Here is a 19,537-nt window from a genome sequence, read left to right as displayed (position 1 = left end):
TAGTATTGTCATTTGTGCATTTAATGACTTGCAATAGAACACCACTTTTTAGTTATACAGTGCATTCATAAAGTATTAAGACTGCCTTCACTTTTTTTCAGTTTTGTTATGTTGCAGTCTGATACTACAGTTGTGTAAATGTATTTTGTTTCTCATTAATCTACACTCAGTACCCCATAATGACAAAGTGAAAACAGAATTATAGAAATGTCTGAATTTAATCAAAATAAAAAATTGTAATCTCTCATGTACCTAAGTATTCAGGCCCTTTAATCAGTCATTTGTTGAAGTACCTTTGGCAGCAATTACAGCCTCGAGACTTTTTGGGTATGATTGGTCCAGTCACGTGATCTCCCCAAGCGGCTGTCTTCAGGGGAAAAGAGAGAGCAGCAACAATGGCTGCACTGCCTGGGTGGTGATGTCCCTTATAGGCTTACTATGGGGCATCCGCCGTTGTCCCTTCTCTGGAAGCCACCACTGGGAGCCAACCATGTGACTGACTGGAGCTGCATGAGCTAAGAATAGGTAAATAAAAGCATCTTCCTTCTATAATATAGGGTAGTTGGTATAGGATTTAGAAGGGGGTGGGAGCATATTTAAGCTTAGTTAATAATAATCTGGACTTCTTCTTTCAGTTGATAACACTTTATTATGCCTTGGAGCCATTTATATAACTGCATACAGTACATATCTGATCTATCAGCTGTGAAATCCAACTCCCTTCATATTTTTCAAATCATGCAGTTTTTCTCTGTTTTTAGGGAAGTTTCTTCTAGAGATGTAATCCTCCATCAAACATCTGGCCGGATTCACAATAAAAATGTTTCCACACACCTCATTGGTAGCATCAAGCAGGGTGGGTATGTAAAGCTTGTAGGTTTTTTTTTGCATTTACAGAACAATGCTCAGCCTGGTGTCACTAATAATGCAGTTGTCTTTCAAAATTAAATTTGACTATTGCTAATTTTTGAGGCCCAAGAAGAAAACTTCTGGGTAAAGTGATAGTGATGAAGAATAGGGGACATTTATCAATAGCAGTCACTAAAAATTAATCATGCTAAAGAAATGCAAAGATTTTTGCAGCAATCTTTCTTAGCTGCTGTGAGTAACATTTGTAAACTGCTGTATACAAATAGCAGCAAGGAGCATTTTTTAAACTTGCAGATGTGTTTTGCTTCCTAAATTAGACACTGAACAATTGCAATGCTAAGAAATCTTCCTGAGGACTTAGTGTTCCTAAACCCAGGACCCTGCATTCACTATATCTGATCTCCCACAGTACACAGAACACGGAAGTGCAATTATTTTAGTAAATATAAACTGCTAAATATCTTTTCTTATGAGAAGTTAGAGCAGTCTTGTGACATATATCCGTGTCCAGCAGAGCACTGGTTAAAGCTTGTAGGAGTTTTCATTCTGCTCTAGGAGGATGCAGCACCCCTGATCTCTGTCTGGACAGTGCTGATTGACCCTGTGCAGATCACATGCACTCTCCCAAGAAAAAAAAAAAAATCTCTCTAGCAATACACACCAAACTGAGCATGTGCAGAGTGTCTTCACACAATGTCTTATCAGGAGATAAGAGGGGGACACTTGCAGAAGGGGAGGATCAGAGAAGTCAGGATCAAACTGCCTTAACAGATGCCTTAACCATTACACTACAACACTAATGTTGTTTGTATATATAAAGCCAATTCAGTATATATAAAGCCAATTCACTGGGTGCATGGAGAGCCTATCAAATTGAATCCTGGACAAATAAAGGTAACTGTGCAGGAGAATAACATTGCCATATGCTTTTAATGATGTTGCGACTGTACACATACAGGATGTATATGTGGATTTAGATATGCCCTACATCCAGGATCCAGCTCCAAATCATGAAAGAAGGTTTTTTTGTTTTTTTTGTTTTTTTCATGCAAAGTCTAAATTTTGTGATGGCAACCTAAAATAGACATGGACCCAGCCTAGCTCTAGCGGTATTATTGTGGACCTTGTGATTTTATTAGTGTGGCAATCCCTTCTTAGCTATGGTGTTTTAATACATGGTGGTCATTCTTTAGTGTGATATTAAAGTTGACTTGATATCAATAAGGCTATTTATATTAAACATTTAAAAATGTTAAGTATAAATGATGCTAGAAGTGAAAAAATAAAATAACAGAAGGCACAGCTTCTAAAGATCCTGGCGCTGGATGCCTACTGGCAGAATAAGCGATCATTCACAGAGTGGACAGGAGCCTTCAAAAAGAATCTGAAGAACAGAGCAGAGCTCGTCATGATCAGCACTCTTCTGCTCATCCCAGAGTCGATTATACTAGCCGCATGAACACATAGGAATCTTAAAGGAACCATGTATCATATTGCCTGGAAATACTGTGCAGAACATCTAGAGAGACCCCAGTGGACAGGAGGCTGAAGTCCTAAGGAGCTGAGAGATTGTAGTGTATTATGTGCTCAATTGCAGTATATTGGAGGTGTGAGAGTTCTGGGAGCCTTGAGGAGGCACATGGTGTATTGCAGGGGCACTTTTGTTTCTATTGTTGTGAGAAACCACGAAAGATTTAAACCATGTATAGGAAAGTTTCTTGAAGTTTTCTGGAGGACTGTCACATAAAAATCTATGAATTGATCTAAAATTTTTTATTCGCTTGCTGGTTTAGCATTGTAATATTTTGTTATTGATAGCTTGAGCATGTGGACGGATTGATGGGTATGTTCATATATCACCCTGTAAACACAATGAATGAACATGCAATACATAATAGTCCTTTTTTTTTTTTCATTTCTAGCTGTGCAACACCATCATTTATACTAATTATTTTATTTTTGTGGGAACACAAACCGGTGTTAGAAGCAGCAGGTCACATTTATTTTTCGTTTTGACACTTGCATTTATTCACATTTACTGGTAGCTCAAGAGGTTCACATCCTCTTTAATTAGAAATGTTAGTTGTGTCCATGTAGAACACCTGAAGAAAAATGATCCTTTTTGAATTCCTACTGGAAATAGCAGCGCACATTCTGGTATGCGAGGGTGCCTAGGCACTCCTGTACCTACATCCTCATAGCTGTATACCTGCATTGTGAGAAAGTATTGCTAACACTGACTGCTAGTCTCAGGAGATTTGATCAGCCCCTAGTTGTATTGGTCAGTGCTGAGAGAGAGAGAGATTTTTAATGGTGATACCTTTTCTCAGAACAGATTAGGCAGAGACATTGGGAGCCTTCACTAATGCAGGCATATATATGTGTATTTTTTTTGAAGGACGCTACCTCTCCCTCTTGTGCATTACCTTTTGGCTTTGATTTCTGGTTACCAGCTTCACGTCAGTTCCCTCTATGCCCATAGCCACATCATGAGGGCATTTTCCTGGTTTGAGTCAAACTTCCCCCTTTCTTGGGGCTACTTGGTGACATCAGCCATATTCAACTGCACTCTATGAACCCCTGAACAAGCAAAATGCGTCAGAATATAGGCACCCCCTATATGTATAAGGTGGTTTGCGGTATATAGAATATGTATTTAGGATATTGAGGAGGGAAGGTGCCTTTCTGGGGAGCTGTTGTTGGAGGAATATGGTTCACTTTGATCTTTTAGGGAATTATTTATTCCCCACTTGATTTTAAATGAAATCTTGTAATAAAAACAATTGAATATTTTTACCTTTATGTCTCTGCCTAATCTGTTTTGAGTCCCACTTTTCTTTTCATTATCTTTCTCAACATGTCCAGGGATGTGGTGACTGTACTATTCAACTGAACTTATTGATTTGCTTACATATGTTGATTGTGATGATCACTTTCCCTGTGTCCAGTATTGATCCATTACTTTGTATTTGAAGGCTCACCTGGCCACTTAGTCCAGCATTGTACTTCGTCACTTTTCTAGGTTTCCTACATTCCTCTGGCATTTGAAAAAAAATGTCTCCGGCTTACTGGCTGCTTGGCTAAATGTTATGTGATCAATTATAGAGAGATGGAGTGGAACAACAGTCAAACACATGTTGTGTAAGTGACAAAGAGAAGAGGGACCAGCCAGGTGTAAATTTTATTGGCCACAGTGACTTAACACCAATTATTGACCCAAGTCATTATTTGTGACTTTTAATTCAGAAATGTCTTCTGTTTAGGACCAGGTGTGGGGAACAGAGAAGCTGGTTTGTTTGCACTCTGTACACTGGATGGTGAGTAGATATATTTTATTTTAACCTGTATTAGATTAAGGATATAATGCATTTTGAGGGGGCACAGGACAACCGACACTGTCAGGTTATACTGATACCTACAGGAGGATTAGACTTCCAAACAAATTGTAAGCCGGCCCCTGAATAACCCCCTCCTCTCTCCAGCCTAAACTTTTTTTTTTTTTTTTTTTTTTTTTTTTTTTTACTGGTGGCCTAGTAGGACGGGCATGTCTTCAGCTGTGCTGTGAAAAGTCTAACCAGTCTTAATTAGACTTTTTTGTTTCTTCAACTTCAATCACGATTTCTCGTTATGTTGCTGCTTTAGCGGTGTTTACGTAGGATCTATCCTAATCGGCCTCTCCTAAGCCTGACTTCGGAGTGCCATACCTGTACCCTGCTGGACTGGGGTTCAGGGCTAACCTGTAATGCTGCCTTTGGACATTTGGGCTCTGTATTGTGGTGTGTTTCAGACCTTCATGTACTGGCAGGAGGTATCTTCTGAGCACTTTACAACTTTTACTGCAAATGGCTTGTATGGCCGGGTTGCCCTCATCTGAGCACCAATTGTCACCATCCAACCGTTTTGAAAGTAAATGGTCTTTATTGGTCTCAAAATCAAGCAAACACAAATCGTTTTCTTAAGTAAAGTAAATGCAAGCAGTTCAAAGTCCTGTATAACTAAGACCTTACAAAATGGCTCACCACCAGTATCTTGATCCTACACCTGTTTCGGGACCAGATTGCCCACACAATCTCACAGCTGTGGATTACTCCACTCCATCTCATCGGTATGCACGGCCTTCTTCCTGCTGCTTTTCCTTTCAGGTGGGTTAACTTTTTTGGAATTCAAGTCCCCGCAATCAGGGTTTGGCTTTTTCCCACCCAGTCTTTGAGTCTCCAAATTCCGGGTCCCAAATGAGGACAATCTTTTTAGAACAGTATATTGGACCTTTTCTCTCCAACAGGACTACCATTGAACTACTCGCTCTGCATGGGTGGGAATCTCTGAGTAGGTCAAAGAGCACTTTATTTTTATAAAGGAATCGTTTTCTTCCTACTCCAGTTTCATCCTCAAATCACAAATGCAATCTCAGATCATTTGTAATGTATGTAGTGCCACATGGTGTTATAGCATAAAAAAAAATTATTAGAAGTCTATTAAAAAACACCCTCTGATACACTTACAGTGCTCTGCATTAATGGGTACACCCCAACAGATTTGTCAGAAAATATTTACTTTCCTTTGAGAATGAATATTTTCAATGGGACGCTATACTACAAAATACTCCCACAAATGCGGGACATTGTTTGCAAACAAGAGTTGTTAACCACTTGCCCTCCTAAGGATTTACCTCCCCCCTTCCTGACCAGGCCATTAGGACGCTGTGTTGCTTTAATGACAATTGCGCGTTCATGCAACACTGCACCCAAATGAAATTTACATCCCTTTATTTTCCCCACAAAGTGAGCTTTCTTTCGGTGGTATTTGATCACCTGTGAATTTTTTATTTTTTGCGCTATAAAAAAAAGACAATTTTGAGTAAAAAAAACTATATTTTTGACTATTTTGCTATTAAATATGTCCAATAGAAAAATTTTAAAAATCTAATTTCGCCATCAATTCAGGCCAAAATTTATTCTGCTTCAGTAATGGCGGCAATCAGCGACTTTTAGCGGGACTGCGGCGGACATTCTGACACTGGGAGGAACTGACTTGTTTTCACTGACATACCCAATGACACCAATACAGTAATCAGTGCTAAAAAAAAAAAAAAGCATGGTCACTGAACTAATGGCACTGGGCAGGAAGGGGTTAACATGAGGTGCGCTAAAAGGGTTAACTGTGTGCTGGGTGTGTTTTTACTATGGGGCGGTGTCTGTGTGCTTCACTGTAAGCACACTGCTTTGGATGGCTGCACTGTGCACAGCCATCCAAAGCGGTGTGCCCGCGCTGACAGGGAGGAGAACTGTTAGTAAACAAAGCAGTTCTCCTCCCCATCAGAGATCCTTGGTAATTACTGGGCACCGGTGATTGGCTGACGTGCCCGCAAATGGCGGCATGGGTAGGGTGCGCACACCCCCTATCCTGACATGCAAAATTGCGCGTGTGTATGTATGTGTGTGTGTGTGTGTGCGTGTGTATGTACAGTGAGGAACAGAAGTATTTGAACACCCTGCGATTTTGCAAGTTCTCCTACTTAGAAATCATGGAGGGGTCTGAAATTCACATTGTAGGTGCATTCCCACTCTGAGAGACAGAATTAAAATAAAAGTTCAGGAAATTACATTGTATGATTTTTAAAGAATTTATTTGTCTTGCACTGCTGAACATAAGCATTTGAACACCTAAGAAACAGCAAGAATTCTGGCTCTCAAAGACCTGTTACTGTGCCTTTTAAAAAGTCCACCTCTACTTCACTCATTAATCTAACTTAGTAGCACCTGTCTGAGCTCTTTAAACACACCTGTCCACCTCACAGTCAGTCAGACACCAACTGCTACCATGGGCAAGACTAAAGAGCTGTCAAAAGACACCAGAGACAAAATTGTGGACCTCCAGAAGGCTGGAAAGGGCTACAGGGCAAGTGCCAAGCAGCTTGGTGAAAATAGATCAACTGTTGGAGCAATTGTTAGAAAATGGAAGAGGCTAAAGACGAATGTCAGTCTCCCTCGGACTGGGACTCCATGCAAGATCTCACCTCATGGGGTATCACTGATAAGAAAGGTGAGGAATCAGCCCAGAACTACAAGGGAGGAGCTGGTCAATGACATGAAGAGAGCTGGGACCTCAGTTTCAAAGGTCACTGTCGGTAGAACACTACACCGTCACTGTTTCAAATCATGCATTGCACGGAAAGTTCCCCTGCTCAAGTCATCACATGTCCAGGCCCATCTGAAGTTTGTCAATGACCATCTGGATGATCCAGAGGAGGCATGGGAGAAAGTCATGTAGTCAGATGAGACCAAAGTAGAACTTTTTGGTCTAAACTTCACTTGTCGTGTTTGGAGGAAAAAGGATGAGTTGCATCCCAAGAACACCATCCCTACTGTGAAGCATCGGGGTGGTAACATCATGCTTTGGGGGTGCTTTTCTGCGAAGGGGACAGGACGACTGCACTGTATTAAGGAGAGGATGAATGGGGCCATTTATTGTGAGATTTTGAGCAACAACCTTCTTCCCTCAGTCAGAGCATTGAAGATGGGTCATGGCTGGGTCTTCCAACATGACAACGACCCGAAGCACACAGCCAGGATAACCAAGGAGTAGCTCCGTAAGAAGCATATCAAGGTTCTGGAGTGGCTTACCAGTCTCCAGACCTAAATCCAATAGAACATCTTTGGAGGTAGCTGTTGCTCAGCGACAGCCCCGGAACCTGACAGATCTAGAGGAGATCTGTGTGGAGGAGTGGGCCAAAATCCCTGTTGCAGTGTGTGCAAACCTGGTCAAGAACTACAGGAAACGTTTGACCTCTGTAATTGCAAACAAAGGCTTCTGTATCAAATATTAACACTGATTTTCTCAGGTGTTCAAATACTTATGTTCAGCAGTGCAAGACAAATACTAACCTGGATGTATGGTAGCCAATCAGCTTCTAACTTCAGCTTGTTCAATCAAGCTTTGAAAAAAAAACTGGAATCTGGTTCTATGCAGAGTTTCACCAGATTTTGCACTCTCCAGTTTTAGTAGATCAACCCGATACTGTAAATCTAAAGCTAAATTGCTTATTGTTTATGGCACATAGATTGTGTGCTTACCACTTTACATATTTTTACATCTCTTTTAGGCACTTTGAAACTCATGCAGGGTTCCGATAGGCTTTTGTGGTCAGTTCAGGTTGATCATCAGTTGTTTGCTTTGGAGAAACTAGATGTGACGGTAAGATGCTTCCACAAATTTTCCTATGTGCTCTTTATTCTGTTAGCTACTTTGTACTTATTCTTTTATATTTGGTTCGCACCGTTACGACTTCATGCACCTGAAGTCGCATCTAATGTATTTCTATGGCACTGTCTTAATAGGTGGGATTTCAATTAGCGCAATTTGAAAAATTGTTCCTGCATTACTTTTTCACCACTTCAGTGCAATTTAACTCAGACTATAAGGTAAATGGCACTAAAATCGCACCTGTGTCTTTATCAGCACTACTTTGAAGTTGTGCTTTAAATGAGACCAAATCACATCACTTTTAAATTACATTCGGTGTGAACCAGGGCTTAAAGATTTAAATCAATAGCAGCAGTGGTGGGAGCTATTGATGTGGTGGGAAGGTTGTCCAACAGTGTTTTACTCCTTCCTCTGATTTTAAAAGTATAGGACCTGTGTCCATTGTTAATCAGACTAGTGTGTTTGTGTGATCAGTCTGATTTTTTTTTTTTTTTTTTTTTTTTCTTTTATCTTGCAGGGAAATGGCCAAGAGGAAGTTGTTGCCTGTGCATGGGATGGACAAACGTACATTATTGATCACAATCGCACAGTACTGCGCTTCCAGGTTGATGAGAATGTTAGTGCCTTCTGTGCCGGTAAGTGACAGTCTGTATATAGTGTGATAGCAAGTCTTTGCAGATGATATTTCATTACATATTTTTATGTACATTTATGATTCCATGCTGTTTTTACCAGGGCTGTATGCCTGCAGGGGAGGTCAGAATAGTCCATGCCTGGTTTACGTGGGTTTTAACCAAAAAATCTATGTATACTGGTCAGTGATTCTGGAAAGAATAGAATCTTCCAATATCCTTCGTGTTTTGGAGGGAAATGAAGAATTTGCTTCGGTTCTTAAAGAATTGCATGTGGGTAAGTGTTTCCTGTATTAATATTATAAATGAAAATGTTAAAAAACGTATTAATGGACTAGTTACACTCAATGTATCTTTTGCTGTGAATGTACACCGTTTTTATGTGTACTAGCAAATGTGTCCCTGTTGTGGAACAGGGTACTAATAAAGTTGAACTCCAGGCAAACAAATAACCACACACATTAAATACCCATAATGGAGTTGATATTTTTTTCTGTCCATCCAGTCCTAAGTCTTGCATAGCTCTGCCATACCACACAGCCATGTCTGGCAGTGCAGCAGGCCTGTGTTTTTTTTTTTTTTTCTCTTTTTCCTTTTCTCTACTACACTTGCATGTCTTCAACACCCCCCACCGCACTGACAGCCTGTGCCTGGACAGCACTCATTGGGGTTGATTTACTAAAGGCAAATAATCTGTGCACCTACTTGCTCTAGATCTGAGGGGAAGCTTTGAAATGAAGGGAAGCTCTGCTAATTTCTATCATCCAGTCATGTGCAACCAAAAATGTTTATTTTCCTTACGTGTGATTAGGTATTCTTTGCCAAGTGGAGCTTTACCTCATTTACTAGGTTCTAGAGCAGCAATGGGCAAACTACGGCCCGCGGGCCGTATACGGCCCGGCGGACCTTTTAATCCGGCCCGCGGAGCTAGGCTCCCGCAAGGCCAGTGGTCGGCAAGCTGCGGCTCTTTACAAATTTAGATGCGGCTCTCCTGTGTGCCGGGCGCCCGCTCCCCTCCCTCCTCTCCTCCTCTCCCCTCCCCCCTCCCTCCTCTCCTCCTCTCCCCTCCCTCCTCTCCTCCTCTCCCCTCCTCTCCTCTCGGATGGCCGCCCCCCTCCCTCCTCTCGGACGTCAGGACTCTGCAGCTGTCAGGATGTAGGCGGGGCAGCCAGGATGTAGGCGGGGCAGCGTGACGAACTCCTCTCACAGTCCTCCCTGAAGACCAGAACGGCGCGGGAATACGAGAGGAACGCGCGGACCAAAGGTAAGTGAATTGACACAGGGGGGACTTACTATATGGGGGACTTACTATATGGGGGATGAATTACTATATGGGGGACTTACTATATGGGGGACTTACTATATGGGGAATGAATTACTATATGGGGGACTTACTATATGGGGAATTAATTACTATATGGAGGACTTACTATATGGGGAATGAATTACTATATGGGGGACTTACTATATGGGGAATTAATTACTATATGGAGGACTTACTATATGGGGAATGAATTACTATATGGAGGACTTACTATATGGGGAATGAATTACTATATGGGGGACTTACTATATGGGGAATTAATTACTATATGGAGGACTTACTATATGGGGAATGAATTACTATATGGAGGACTTACTATATGGGGAATGAATTACTATATGGGGGACTTACTATATGGGGGATGAATTACTATATGGGGGACTTACTATATGGGGAATGAATTACTATATGGGGGACTTACTATATGGGGAATGAATTACTATATGGGGGACTTACTATATGGGGGATGAATTACTATATGGGGGATGAATTAATATGGGGGATGAATTAATATGGGGGATGAATTAATATGGGGGATGAATTACTATGTGGGGGATGAATTACTATGGGGGATGAATTACTATATGGGGGATGAATTACTATAGGGGGGATGAATTACTATGGGGGACGAATTACTATATGGGGGACGAATTACTATATGGGGGACGAATTACTATATGGGGGATGAATTACTATATGGGGGATGAATTACTATGGGGGATGAATTACTATATGGGGGATGAATTACTATGGGGGATGAATTACTATATGGGGGATGAATTACTATATGGGGGATTAATTACTATGGGGGATTAATTACTATGCTTACTATGGGGGAATATTACTATACTTACTATGGATGACACATACACATCATTCATCTACTCTTGGTCCGGCCCCCGGGTCCAATATATGAACCCATTGCGGCCCTCAAGTCAAAAAGTTTGCCCACCCCTGTTCTAGAGCAACTGCACTTGCAGTGCACCGTATATTTGCGTTTAGTGAATCAGCCCCATAGTGTTGCTTCTCCTTCTCCCAGTGTTTGCTCTGCTGTACTGAGACTACAAAAGACTTGAAGTTATATTCAGGTATTTGAACTGCGTATATTTGAGGAACTAAACTGTAAAACCTGTGTTCAAAGATAGTTGGCTAGTGCAGAGGACTAGTCACCAGAATTGCCTGTAGGTTCTCCGCAACTGATCTTTCCCCATTACTAAATTTCTATACCTTTTTTCCTGCACAGTGTCTCCGTGGAGGTGGCCATATTGGTGGAGGCAGCGTTTTTGCTTCCTCAAAAAAAGATTGAGCAGCCCAGTAGTGACGACATCATATCTCACTCAAAATCTCCTATGGCTAGTGGTCAGAGGCAGCTGGTTCTTAGCCATATATCTGCACTGTGATTCTATGTAGGCTTAGAAGTGCCTAGTCGACTTACAGGAGTAGTTGAAGAAAAGGAGAGATTTTTTTGGGCACTGCTAAGGCACAATTCATTTCTGAATGTTTTGTATAACTTGGCATATCTTCACTTTTGAGTCTGGGCCCATCTAAAATAAATTACATGTAATAACATGTAATGAATTATTAATAGATACAGAGCTGCATTGATTTTGTTTATATCTGATTGGGGTTCACCTGTTAGATGATCTATTAGAGAAGCATATCACATAATGCCACAGCAGAACAGACCTTAAAGGATAAGGTCACCTTTTTCAGCCAGAATTTCACTTTTCATAATAAATAGAAGCGTTTTCCAGTGCCACTTATTGCCTAGCCATCTTAATGTGCTTCTGTTTCACCTTATCCACAAGAGGTTTACTTTTTTGTCAGTTTATTTGACTATTTGAACAAATTTTCAGATTGCTTCATTTCTTGTAGATGGTCTCTCACCATTCACTTCCTGTAGGCCACTTCCCAGAAGCCTTCACTTGTTGCATCACAGAAGGGAGTGTGATAGGGTGTGTTCACCACTCTGGACCACACCTCCCTAATTATAATATTACCTGCCTATACAATCGGATTGTAAAATCTCATTTAGATCTTCCATCAGTAATGTAGTACAAGGATAGAAGCAGTGCAACTAAATTTTGTATAACGTACTAAAATGTGCAAAGAGAATGATAAAAATAACGGCAAACACATAAAACACAGTGATATAACTGATGATAAAGCAAATAGAAAAAATGCGGTGCAACTACATATGTTAGAATAAAGCCAGTGAATGGCAATCTCCCAGGGATTCCTCTTCACCACTAGTGCTTATATGTGAATTGCACACTCACCAGAAAATTTTGACCCCCCCCCCCCCCTTTTAAGGATGGTCAAACTGTGCTGTATCTCCCAGACATGATAGTCTCCAGGCTTTCATTCATTCCAATATGTGCTTTAAATGAGCAGGAAACTGAGACCCGCTGTTAAAGATGGTAAAGCAGTGCTATTTTCCCCAGACATGGTGGTTCTCCAGACTCTCCTCCATTCCAGTACATTCCTCATATAAGCTCAGTAAACGGCAAACATTTTTTAAAAAGCATCAAAGTACAGTAGTTAAAATGGCAATAAAACAAGTTTGAAAAAAACACTCACATGATTAGGTGCCTAGAAAATACCAGTTTATACAGCCTTTGAGTGTAGATGCAACGCATCTGCTATGGCGGCCAGCGTGCATCTCAAGCCTCGATCTGGTGGGCCAGAAGTGGGGACCCAGAAGTGACGGTCCACGATTCAACGTAAGTATTTGCCCAGACAGTGTCTTCAGGCAGTGGTAGGCTGTCATTTAGGGACTTATTTATACAACCAAATCTCTTATGGTTGGATAGCTCTGCCAAAATGGCAGCCACCCAAAAGGCAGTCATGGCTATCAAATGTTTAATGGCTGTACAAGCTGTTGTTTAGTATATGTTGTAGCTCCCTCTATTGATGATCGTCATAATAGTACATAGCTGTGAGCCCCTAGGATCATCACACCCTCCCCCCTTGGGCATTTTGTATTAATCATTAGTCTTTATAATCCTTGTATTAGGTCTTTTAGTCAGCTCCTATTGTGATGTTATTCATTATTTTTTGCACTATATAGGAGCAGTTTAGGTACAGTTAAACGATTGGAAGGGATTTTCACTTTCCACTTTGGCACTTCATAACAGGGAGCCTAGGCGGGGAGATTTTCCAATGTGATTATCCCACAGGCTCCCAGCTATGGACTACTATGAGAATCATCAATAGAGGGAGCTACAACATATGCCAAGCAGCCATTGTAATTGAATCCCATGGAAATGGTACTTTCTCTATATATGTAAAGTTCCTGGTATATGTTTGTAAGTTTGTGTCCAAAACTTATTCTAAACACGTTCTTTTGAGAAGCATTGTATTTGTTTAGGTATTCGGTGATTGTACCACATCAGCTTGTACAGCCATTAAACATTTGATACCCATGATTGCCTTTTGGGCGACCGGCATTTTGGCAGCGCTATCCAATCATAAGAGATTTGCTTGAGTAAATAAGTCCCAGAAACGGCGGCTTGTCACTTCCTGAAGATGCCATCTGGGCATATCGTACATTGAAGTATGGACTATCACTTCTGGGTCCCTATGACGTCACATCCAGCCCACCAGATTGAGGCTTGAGACCCATGCCGGCCGCCATACCAGATGCGGTGCATCTACACTCAAAGGCTGTATAAACTGGTGCCGGTATTTTCTAGGCGCCTTTTATCATGTGAGTGTTTTTTCACACTTTGTTTTATTGCCATTTTAATTAACTATATTGCATTTAGATGCTTTTTTAAAAGTCTTTGCTTTTTACTGAGCTTATATGAGAAATGTATTGGAATCGGGGAGAGTCTGGAGAACCACTATGTTTGAAGAAAATAGCAATGCTAAACTATCTTTAACAAGGGGTCTCAAATCTGCTCATTTGAAACACATATTGGAATGAATGAAATCCTGGAGACTATCATGTCTGGGGGGGGTACAGCGCTGTTTGACCATTCTTAACAGGGGGTCTCAAATTTCCTGCTCATTTGAAGCACATATTGGAATGAATGAAATCCTAGAGACTATCATGTCTGGGGGATACAGCACAGTTTGGCCATCCTTAACAGGGGGTCAAAATTTTCTGGTGCGTGTGAAATTCACATATAAGCACTAGTGTTGAAGAGGAATCCCTGTGAGATTGCCATTCACTGGCATTCTTCTAATGGATGCTCAGTTTAACCTCTGGGATATGCACATTTTTGGACTGTAACTAAGGTTTTTTTGGTTTGTTGTTCCATTTGGATTTGTTTTGTTAATTTACACAAATTCTTTTTATTGTTTTGAGCAAGTGCCCTCATTCATTGTGTTCTTACGTTAGTGGTTTACACCTACTAGGGGCAGCTGTTCTTATTCTGCTACTTTGGTGTTATCACTTTCATTGGAATAGGATTTGTCAAAATTGATTCACAGTAGATTTATCACATGTATTGTATAGTTAAGTAGGCACCAAAATATTGGTTTTTGTATATGCAACTAAATGTGCATAACTCACTATAAATGTGCAAGAAAAATTATAGAAATAAAACATGATCTACATATAAAACACAACTAGTGATACAGCGGATGATATAACTAGATAAAGTGCAATAAAGCCCAACTTCCCTTGGGCATACAGTGCTTAATAAGTCATAATTCCCCTTTTAAACTTCATAAATACAATGGAAAAAAAAAAGGATGTAAGCGCATACACATAAAATGAATATAAAAAAAATACATTGATAATTGACTAATATAAACAAACAAATAAACTAAAAATTCTAAGTCCCAAAATATCCAGTGAGAGAATTGTTTCTTCAAAGTATTGTGTTTCATGACATGTATATGCCATAAGTGCTCAATAAATACTTGCTGATGTGCTCCACCACAGCGAACTATCTTCCAATGCTGCCACTTACCTCAAGGTTTGACCTACACAAAGGTAAGGTCAAACACGTTTTCCCTAAGTTATTAAACCCAGAGTGTTGGGAAAGCGTGTTTGACCTTACCTTTGTGTGGATCAAATCTTGAGGTAAGCGACAGCATTGGAAGGTGGTGGTTCACGGGTGGTAGAGCACATCAGCAAGTATATTGGGCATGCATAAAGTATGCATGTCATGGAACAAATACTTTGAAGAAAGAAATCTCACTGCATATTTTGGGATTTTTGTGAATTTTGTATTTGTTTATATTAGTTTTATGTGTATGCGTTTTTTTTTTTTACATGCATTTTTTATAGTATTTATGAAGTTTAAAGGGGTATTACGAATTATCAAGCTCTGTACTGTATGTACAGGGGAAGTTGGGATTTATTTCACTTTATCAAATTATATAATCAGTTTTATCACTAACTGTGTTTTATGTGTTTTACATGCATTTGTAATTTTTTTATTTTATAGTGAGTTATACACATTTAGTTGCGCTGCATTTTTTTTCTATTTGTTTTCTCATCAGTTATATCACTAATTGTGTTTTATGCATGTACGTGTATTTTGTCTTTTTTTTTTTTTTTTTGTGCTGTTTGCACATTTATAGTGAGTTATACCCATTTAGTTATACTTCTTTTTTTCTACATTTTGATTTCTATTGGTGGTTGAACACACAACAGTGAGGAACTGCAACATATGTGGGTTTTTGATACACATATGGGTTAGCACAGAGGTTTACATCTGTTTGGTATGTAGTACAAGGGCCTGCCTGATTTGAAACAAATGGAATAGATTGTTCAGGTGTGTCCTCCTATTCCATAGTTCTGGTAAATCTAAAGGAAATTGTACAATCAGATTGCATAGTGTATGGCCATCTTTATACAAGTACATAGGAGGGAGTGGATGGAGGCGCTCAGTTGTCAGGCCCCTTTCACATCTCCATGTAGTGAAGGCTTACATTCCTGCATGCATTTTGGGTGTTCTGGAGCGTTTTCACTTGTGTCATATAGGGCAGCCCATTCACTTGAACGGCTGCCCTACGCGCAACAGTCACCCCAGAAAAGCTCTAGAAGGTTTTTTTTGTTTTTTTGTTGGAGCGGAATACGATGTGTTAATGCAGTTTTTGGTGTGTTTTGCCTCACTTGGGGTGCCTTTACCATGTAATGACAACACAAACACAATGCACATTTACAGCATGTTTCTAAAACGCATGGCAAAGAGTGCATTTTCTGTGCCGATTGCCATGCATTCGGGAACACACAGATGTGAATGGAGCCTCATTGTTCTTGTGTAAACAAACCACTTTCACTTTCAGGACCCATTCACACCAAGAGTAGTGGGAGCGCATTTTTTTTGGCTCGTTTTTCCAGTTAAATGCTTAGGACAGCTCATTGATTTCAATGGGCTGCGCTACACGTGGCAAAGTAGTTCATGGCACATTTTGGCATGGTGCGAGTTGCATGTATTTTACTGCACATTTTGCTGCATTTGTCCCCCGTATTTCATGTGGCATAATGTGTGTTTTGTTTCTGTGTTTGGTGTGCAGTTAACAATTAATGACACTGAAACTGCAACTGGGTAATTTTAGGTGTGTAAATCTGGCCATACACTATACAATCTCTGTACGATCTCCTTTTAGATTTACCAAAACTATATAATTGGAGGACAAAACATCTATCCAATCACTTTCTATCCAATCAAGCAGGCCCTTGCACTTAATCAGGGGTGTCCCATGGGCTAAATGCAGCCCAGGGAGTTTAGCATACGGCCTGAGCCTGTCTGTAGAGATGCTGGAGTAGCCATGAAAATGCACTTGTGGAGAGATCTCGGGGATGCTGTGAAAAAATAGTTGATGGGTAAAGGGTGTGTGCTAATGAGGTCAGTGCAGGATGTACACTACATTGCCAAAAGTTTTGGTACTCCTGCCTTTACACACACATGCACTTTAATGGTATCCCAGTCTTGGTCCGTACGGTTCAATATTGAGTTGGCCCAACCTTTGCAGCTATAACAGCTTCAACTCTTCTGGGAAGATTGTCCACAAGGTTTAGGAGTGTGTCTATGGGAAAGTTTGATCATTCTTCCAGAAGCGCATTTGTGAGGTCAGGCACTGATGTCGGATGAGAAGGCCTGGCTCGCAGTCTCCGCTCTAATTCATCCCAAAGGTGTTCTATTGGGTTGAGGTCAGGACTCTGTGCAGGCCAGTCAAGTTCAGTTCCTTCACCCCAAAGTCGCTCATCCATGTCTTTATAGACCTTGCTTTGTGCACTGGTGCGCAGTCATGTTGGAACAGGAAGAGGCCATCCCCAAACTGTTCCCACAGAGTTGGGAGCATTAATTTTTCCAAAATGTCTTGGTATGCTGAGTTCCCTTCACTGGAGCTAAAGCCAACCCCACACCGTAATCCCCCTCCAGCAAATTTTACACTTGGCACAATGCAGTCAGGTAAGTACCGTTCTCCTGGCAACTGCTAAAACCCAGATGTCCATCCGATTGCCAGACTGAGAAGCATGATTTGTCACTCCAGAGAATGTCTCCACTTCTTTAGAGTCCAGTGGCGGTGTGCTTTACATCACTGCATCTGACGCTTTGCATTGCACTTGGTGATGTAAGGCTTGGATGCAGCTGCTCGGCCATGGAAACCCATTCCATGAAGCTCTCTAGGCACTGTTGTGTTAACCTGAAGGCCACATGAAGGTTGGAGGTCTTTAGTTATTGACTCTGCAGACAGTTGGTGACTTCTGTGCGCTTCAGCATACTCTGACCCCGCTCCGTCATTTTACGTGGCCTACCACTTGGTGGCTGAGTTGCTGTTGTTCCCAGTTGCTTCCACTTTGTTACAATACCACTAACAGTTGACCGTGGAATATTTTACAAGGAAATTTCACAGATGGACTTATTGCACAGGTGGCAACCTATTATGGTACCACGCTTGAATTCACTGAGCTCCTGAGAGCAACCCATTCTTTCACAAATGTTTGTAGAAGCAGTCTGTATGCCTAGGTGCTTGATTTTATACACCTGTGGCCATGGATGGGCCACCTGAATCCAATGATTTGGAGGGGTGTCCCAATACTTTTGGAAATAGTGTATGTGCTAATGATATCAGCTGGTAATCTGCTTCCTGGTCATACTTGCTACTCCGTCCTAACTTTGCATACCAGGAAGTGAAAAAGCATTCTATGAAATATAGCCAGGGCTAAGGGGTAAGGCCTTGCTCTCCAAATCAAAAAGAGCTTGTATTTTTTTGCAACTGAGGTACATTAATGATATATTGCTACCTAAGGGAGCTGGATTTAAGAAAAAAAGGTGATCTTATCCTTTAAGAAGATGGCATATGATGTTCATTATGCCCCCTTCCCACTCTTGTTTAACTTTATCGAATAAGTTTTTCTTTAGTGCTTTTAAGACAATGCAGTATGCTACAAAGCATACATTAAATTAACACGTGCTCTAAATAAATAAAAAATTAGGGTTGCCATGACCCAAACAGTATTGGATTCAAATACCGTTTTTAATATTGTGATTTTATGTTTCAGATGCAAGTGATACTTCTGCTGTTCGTGAACTTATCCATCAAACCTTGTATTCTCCTACTGGACAACATTAACATCAATCTAAAGAGAAGTGTTTGGTGACCTTGGGAATATGACCACTTACCTTGTGGATTTGGATATAACTTTAATCAACTTTGCACAATGTGAAGTGTTCATTGATGGAGAGTGGCTTTCACTGGCTTTTTACAAACTCCTGAGATGCAGTTGAACAGCTGTACTCATTCCAACCATGCTGTGGCCTTTTAGATGTTGGCTGTCAATTTCTGGAGCACGCTGTTGTCTACCATCCAATTGGCTGTAGAAAATCTGGTTATATGAAAGTAAATAGTACCCTTGGGTGATTGCTTTTTCACCTGCCAATCTCTTATTTTAATACATATTAAGTGAACGACAATTGTGTCCTCAGTTGCTATCTTTTTTGCCTTCTTGTCAAAACAAAGCGTAACAAAACATTGCTTTCCCTGTATATTGTGTGTACAGGTTATTAGTTGACAAAAAATAATTAGCTTTGTATGTGTATTTAATAAACACTTTGGCAGAACCATGTGAAATATGGAGACTAATTCAATAATAACTCTATTCTTGAGCAGTAACCAGCCACACTTCATCTTGTAGTGGTTTGACTTAATCAGTGTGAATTCTGATTGGTTGCTCTTAGGTACTGCGCTTAAAAATATGTTGTCATCATTGAGGGGCTCTAACATATATGAGGGGCTCTGTTCACATAAAACAGGAATAGCATAATCTACATTTATAAAGGTGCAGCTCGGGTATAGACCAAAACCGAACTAACATACATGAAAATAAGTTTCCACAAACAGAAGAATAGGCAGGGAATTCCCTGATGTCTTGCAAGATTTTTGGGAATTGAGTTACCATACAACTGGTTTCCCTAATCATCTGCTAGGACATCATGTGGAAAGATGAGTGAGAAGATAACCTACTAAGGAGGGATGACAGCCTGTAGAACTTTTTCTGCTGATGGTTTGGTCCTAGTTTGACGGAAGGTTGATCTGGTAA

The 19,537-nt window shown here is 40.6% G+C and overlaps 1 protein-coding gene across 2 annotated transcripts in view; it reads left to right on the top strand.

The window, feature by feature from the left end:
• The window catches only part of ITFG2 (integrin alpha FG-GAP repeat containing 2), a 32,574-nt gene extending 13,516 nt beyond the window's left edge, over positions 1-19,058 (top strand). Inside the window, exons 7-12 of one of the 2 annotated variants that reach the window (XM_089671143.1) lie at positions 762-856; positions 4,134-4,187; positions 7,973-8,064; positions 8,591-8,708; positions 8,809-8,978; positions 18,500-19,058. In XM_089671143.1, the coding sequence (XP_089527269.1) occupies positions 762-856; positions 4,134-4,187; positions 7,973-8,064; positions 8,591-8,708; positions 8,809-8,978; positions 18,500-18,598 (628 nt within the window). In that variant the 3' untranslated portion in view covers positions 18,599-19,058. Of the gene's footprint in view, positions 1-761; positions 857-4,133; positions 4,188-7,972; positions 8,065-8,590; positions 8,709-8,808; positions 8,983-18,499 lie in introns of both variants that reach the window. The other variant, XM_089671145.1, reaches the window with a different exon arrangement.
• The last annotated feature ends 479 nt before the right edge of the window (positions 19,059-19,537 follow it).

Source organism: Staurois parvus, unplaced genomic scaffold, assembly GCF_062004578.1.
Source record: "Staurois parvus isolate SC_StPar_1 unplaced genomic scaffold, SC_StPar_1.0 ptg000099l, whole genome shotgun sequence".
NCBI lineage: Eukaryota > Metazoa > Chordata > Amphibia > Anura > Ranidae > Staurois > Staurois parvus.
The sequence above is the reverse complement of the archived record's forward strand: the minus strand, read 5'-3'. Positions and strand labels throughout refer to the sequence as shown.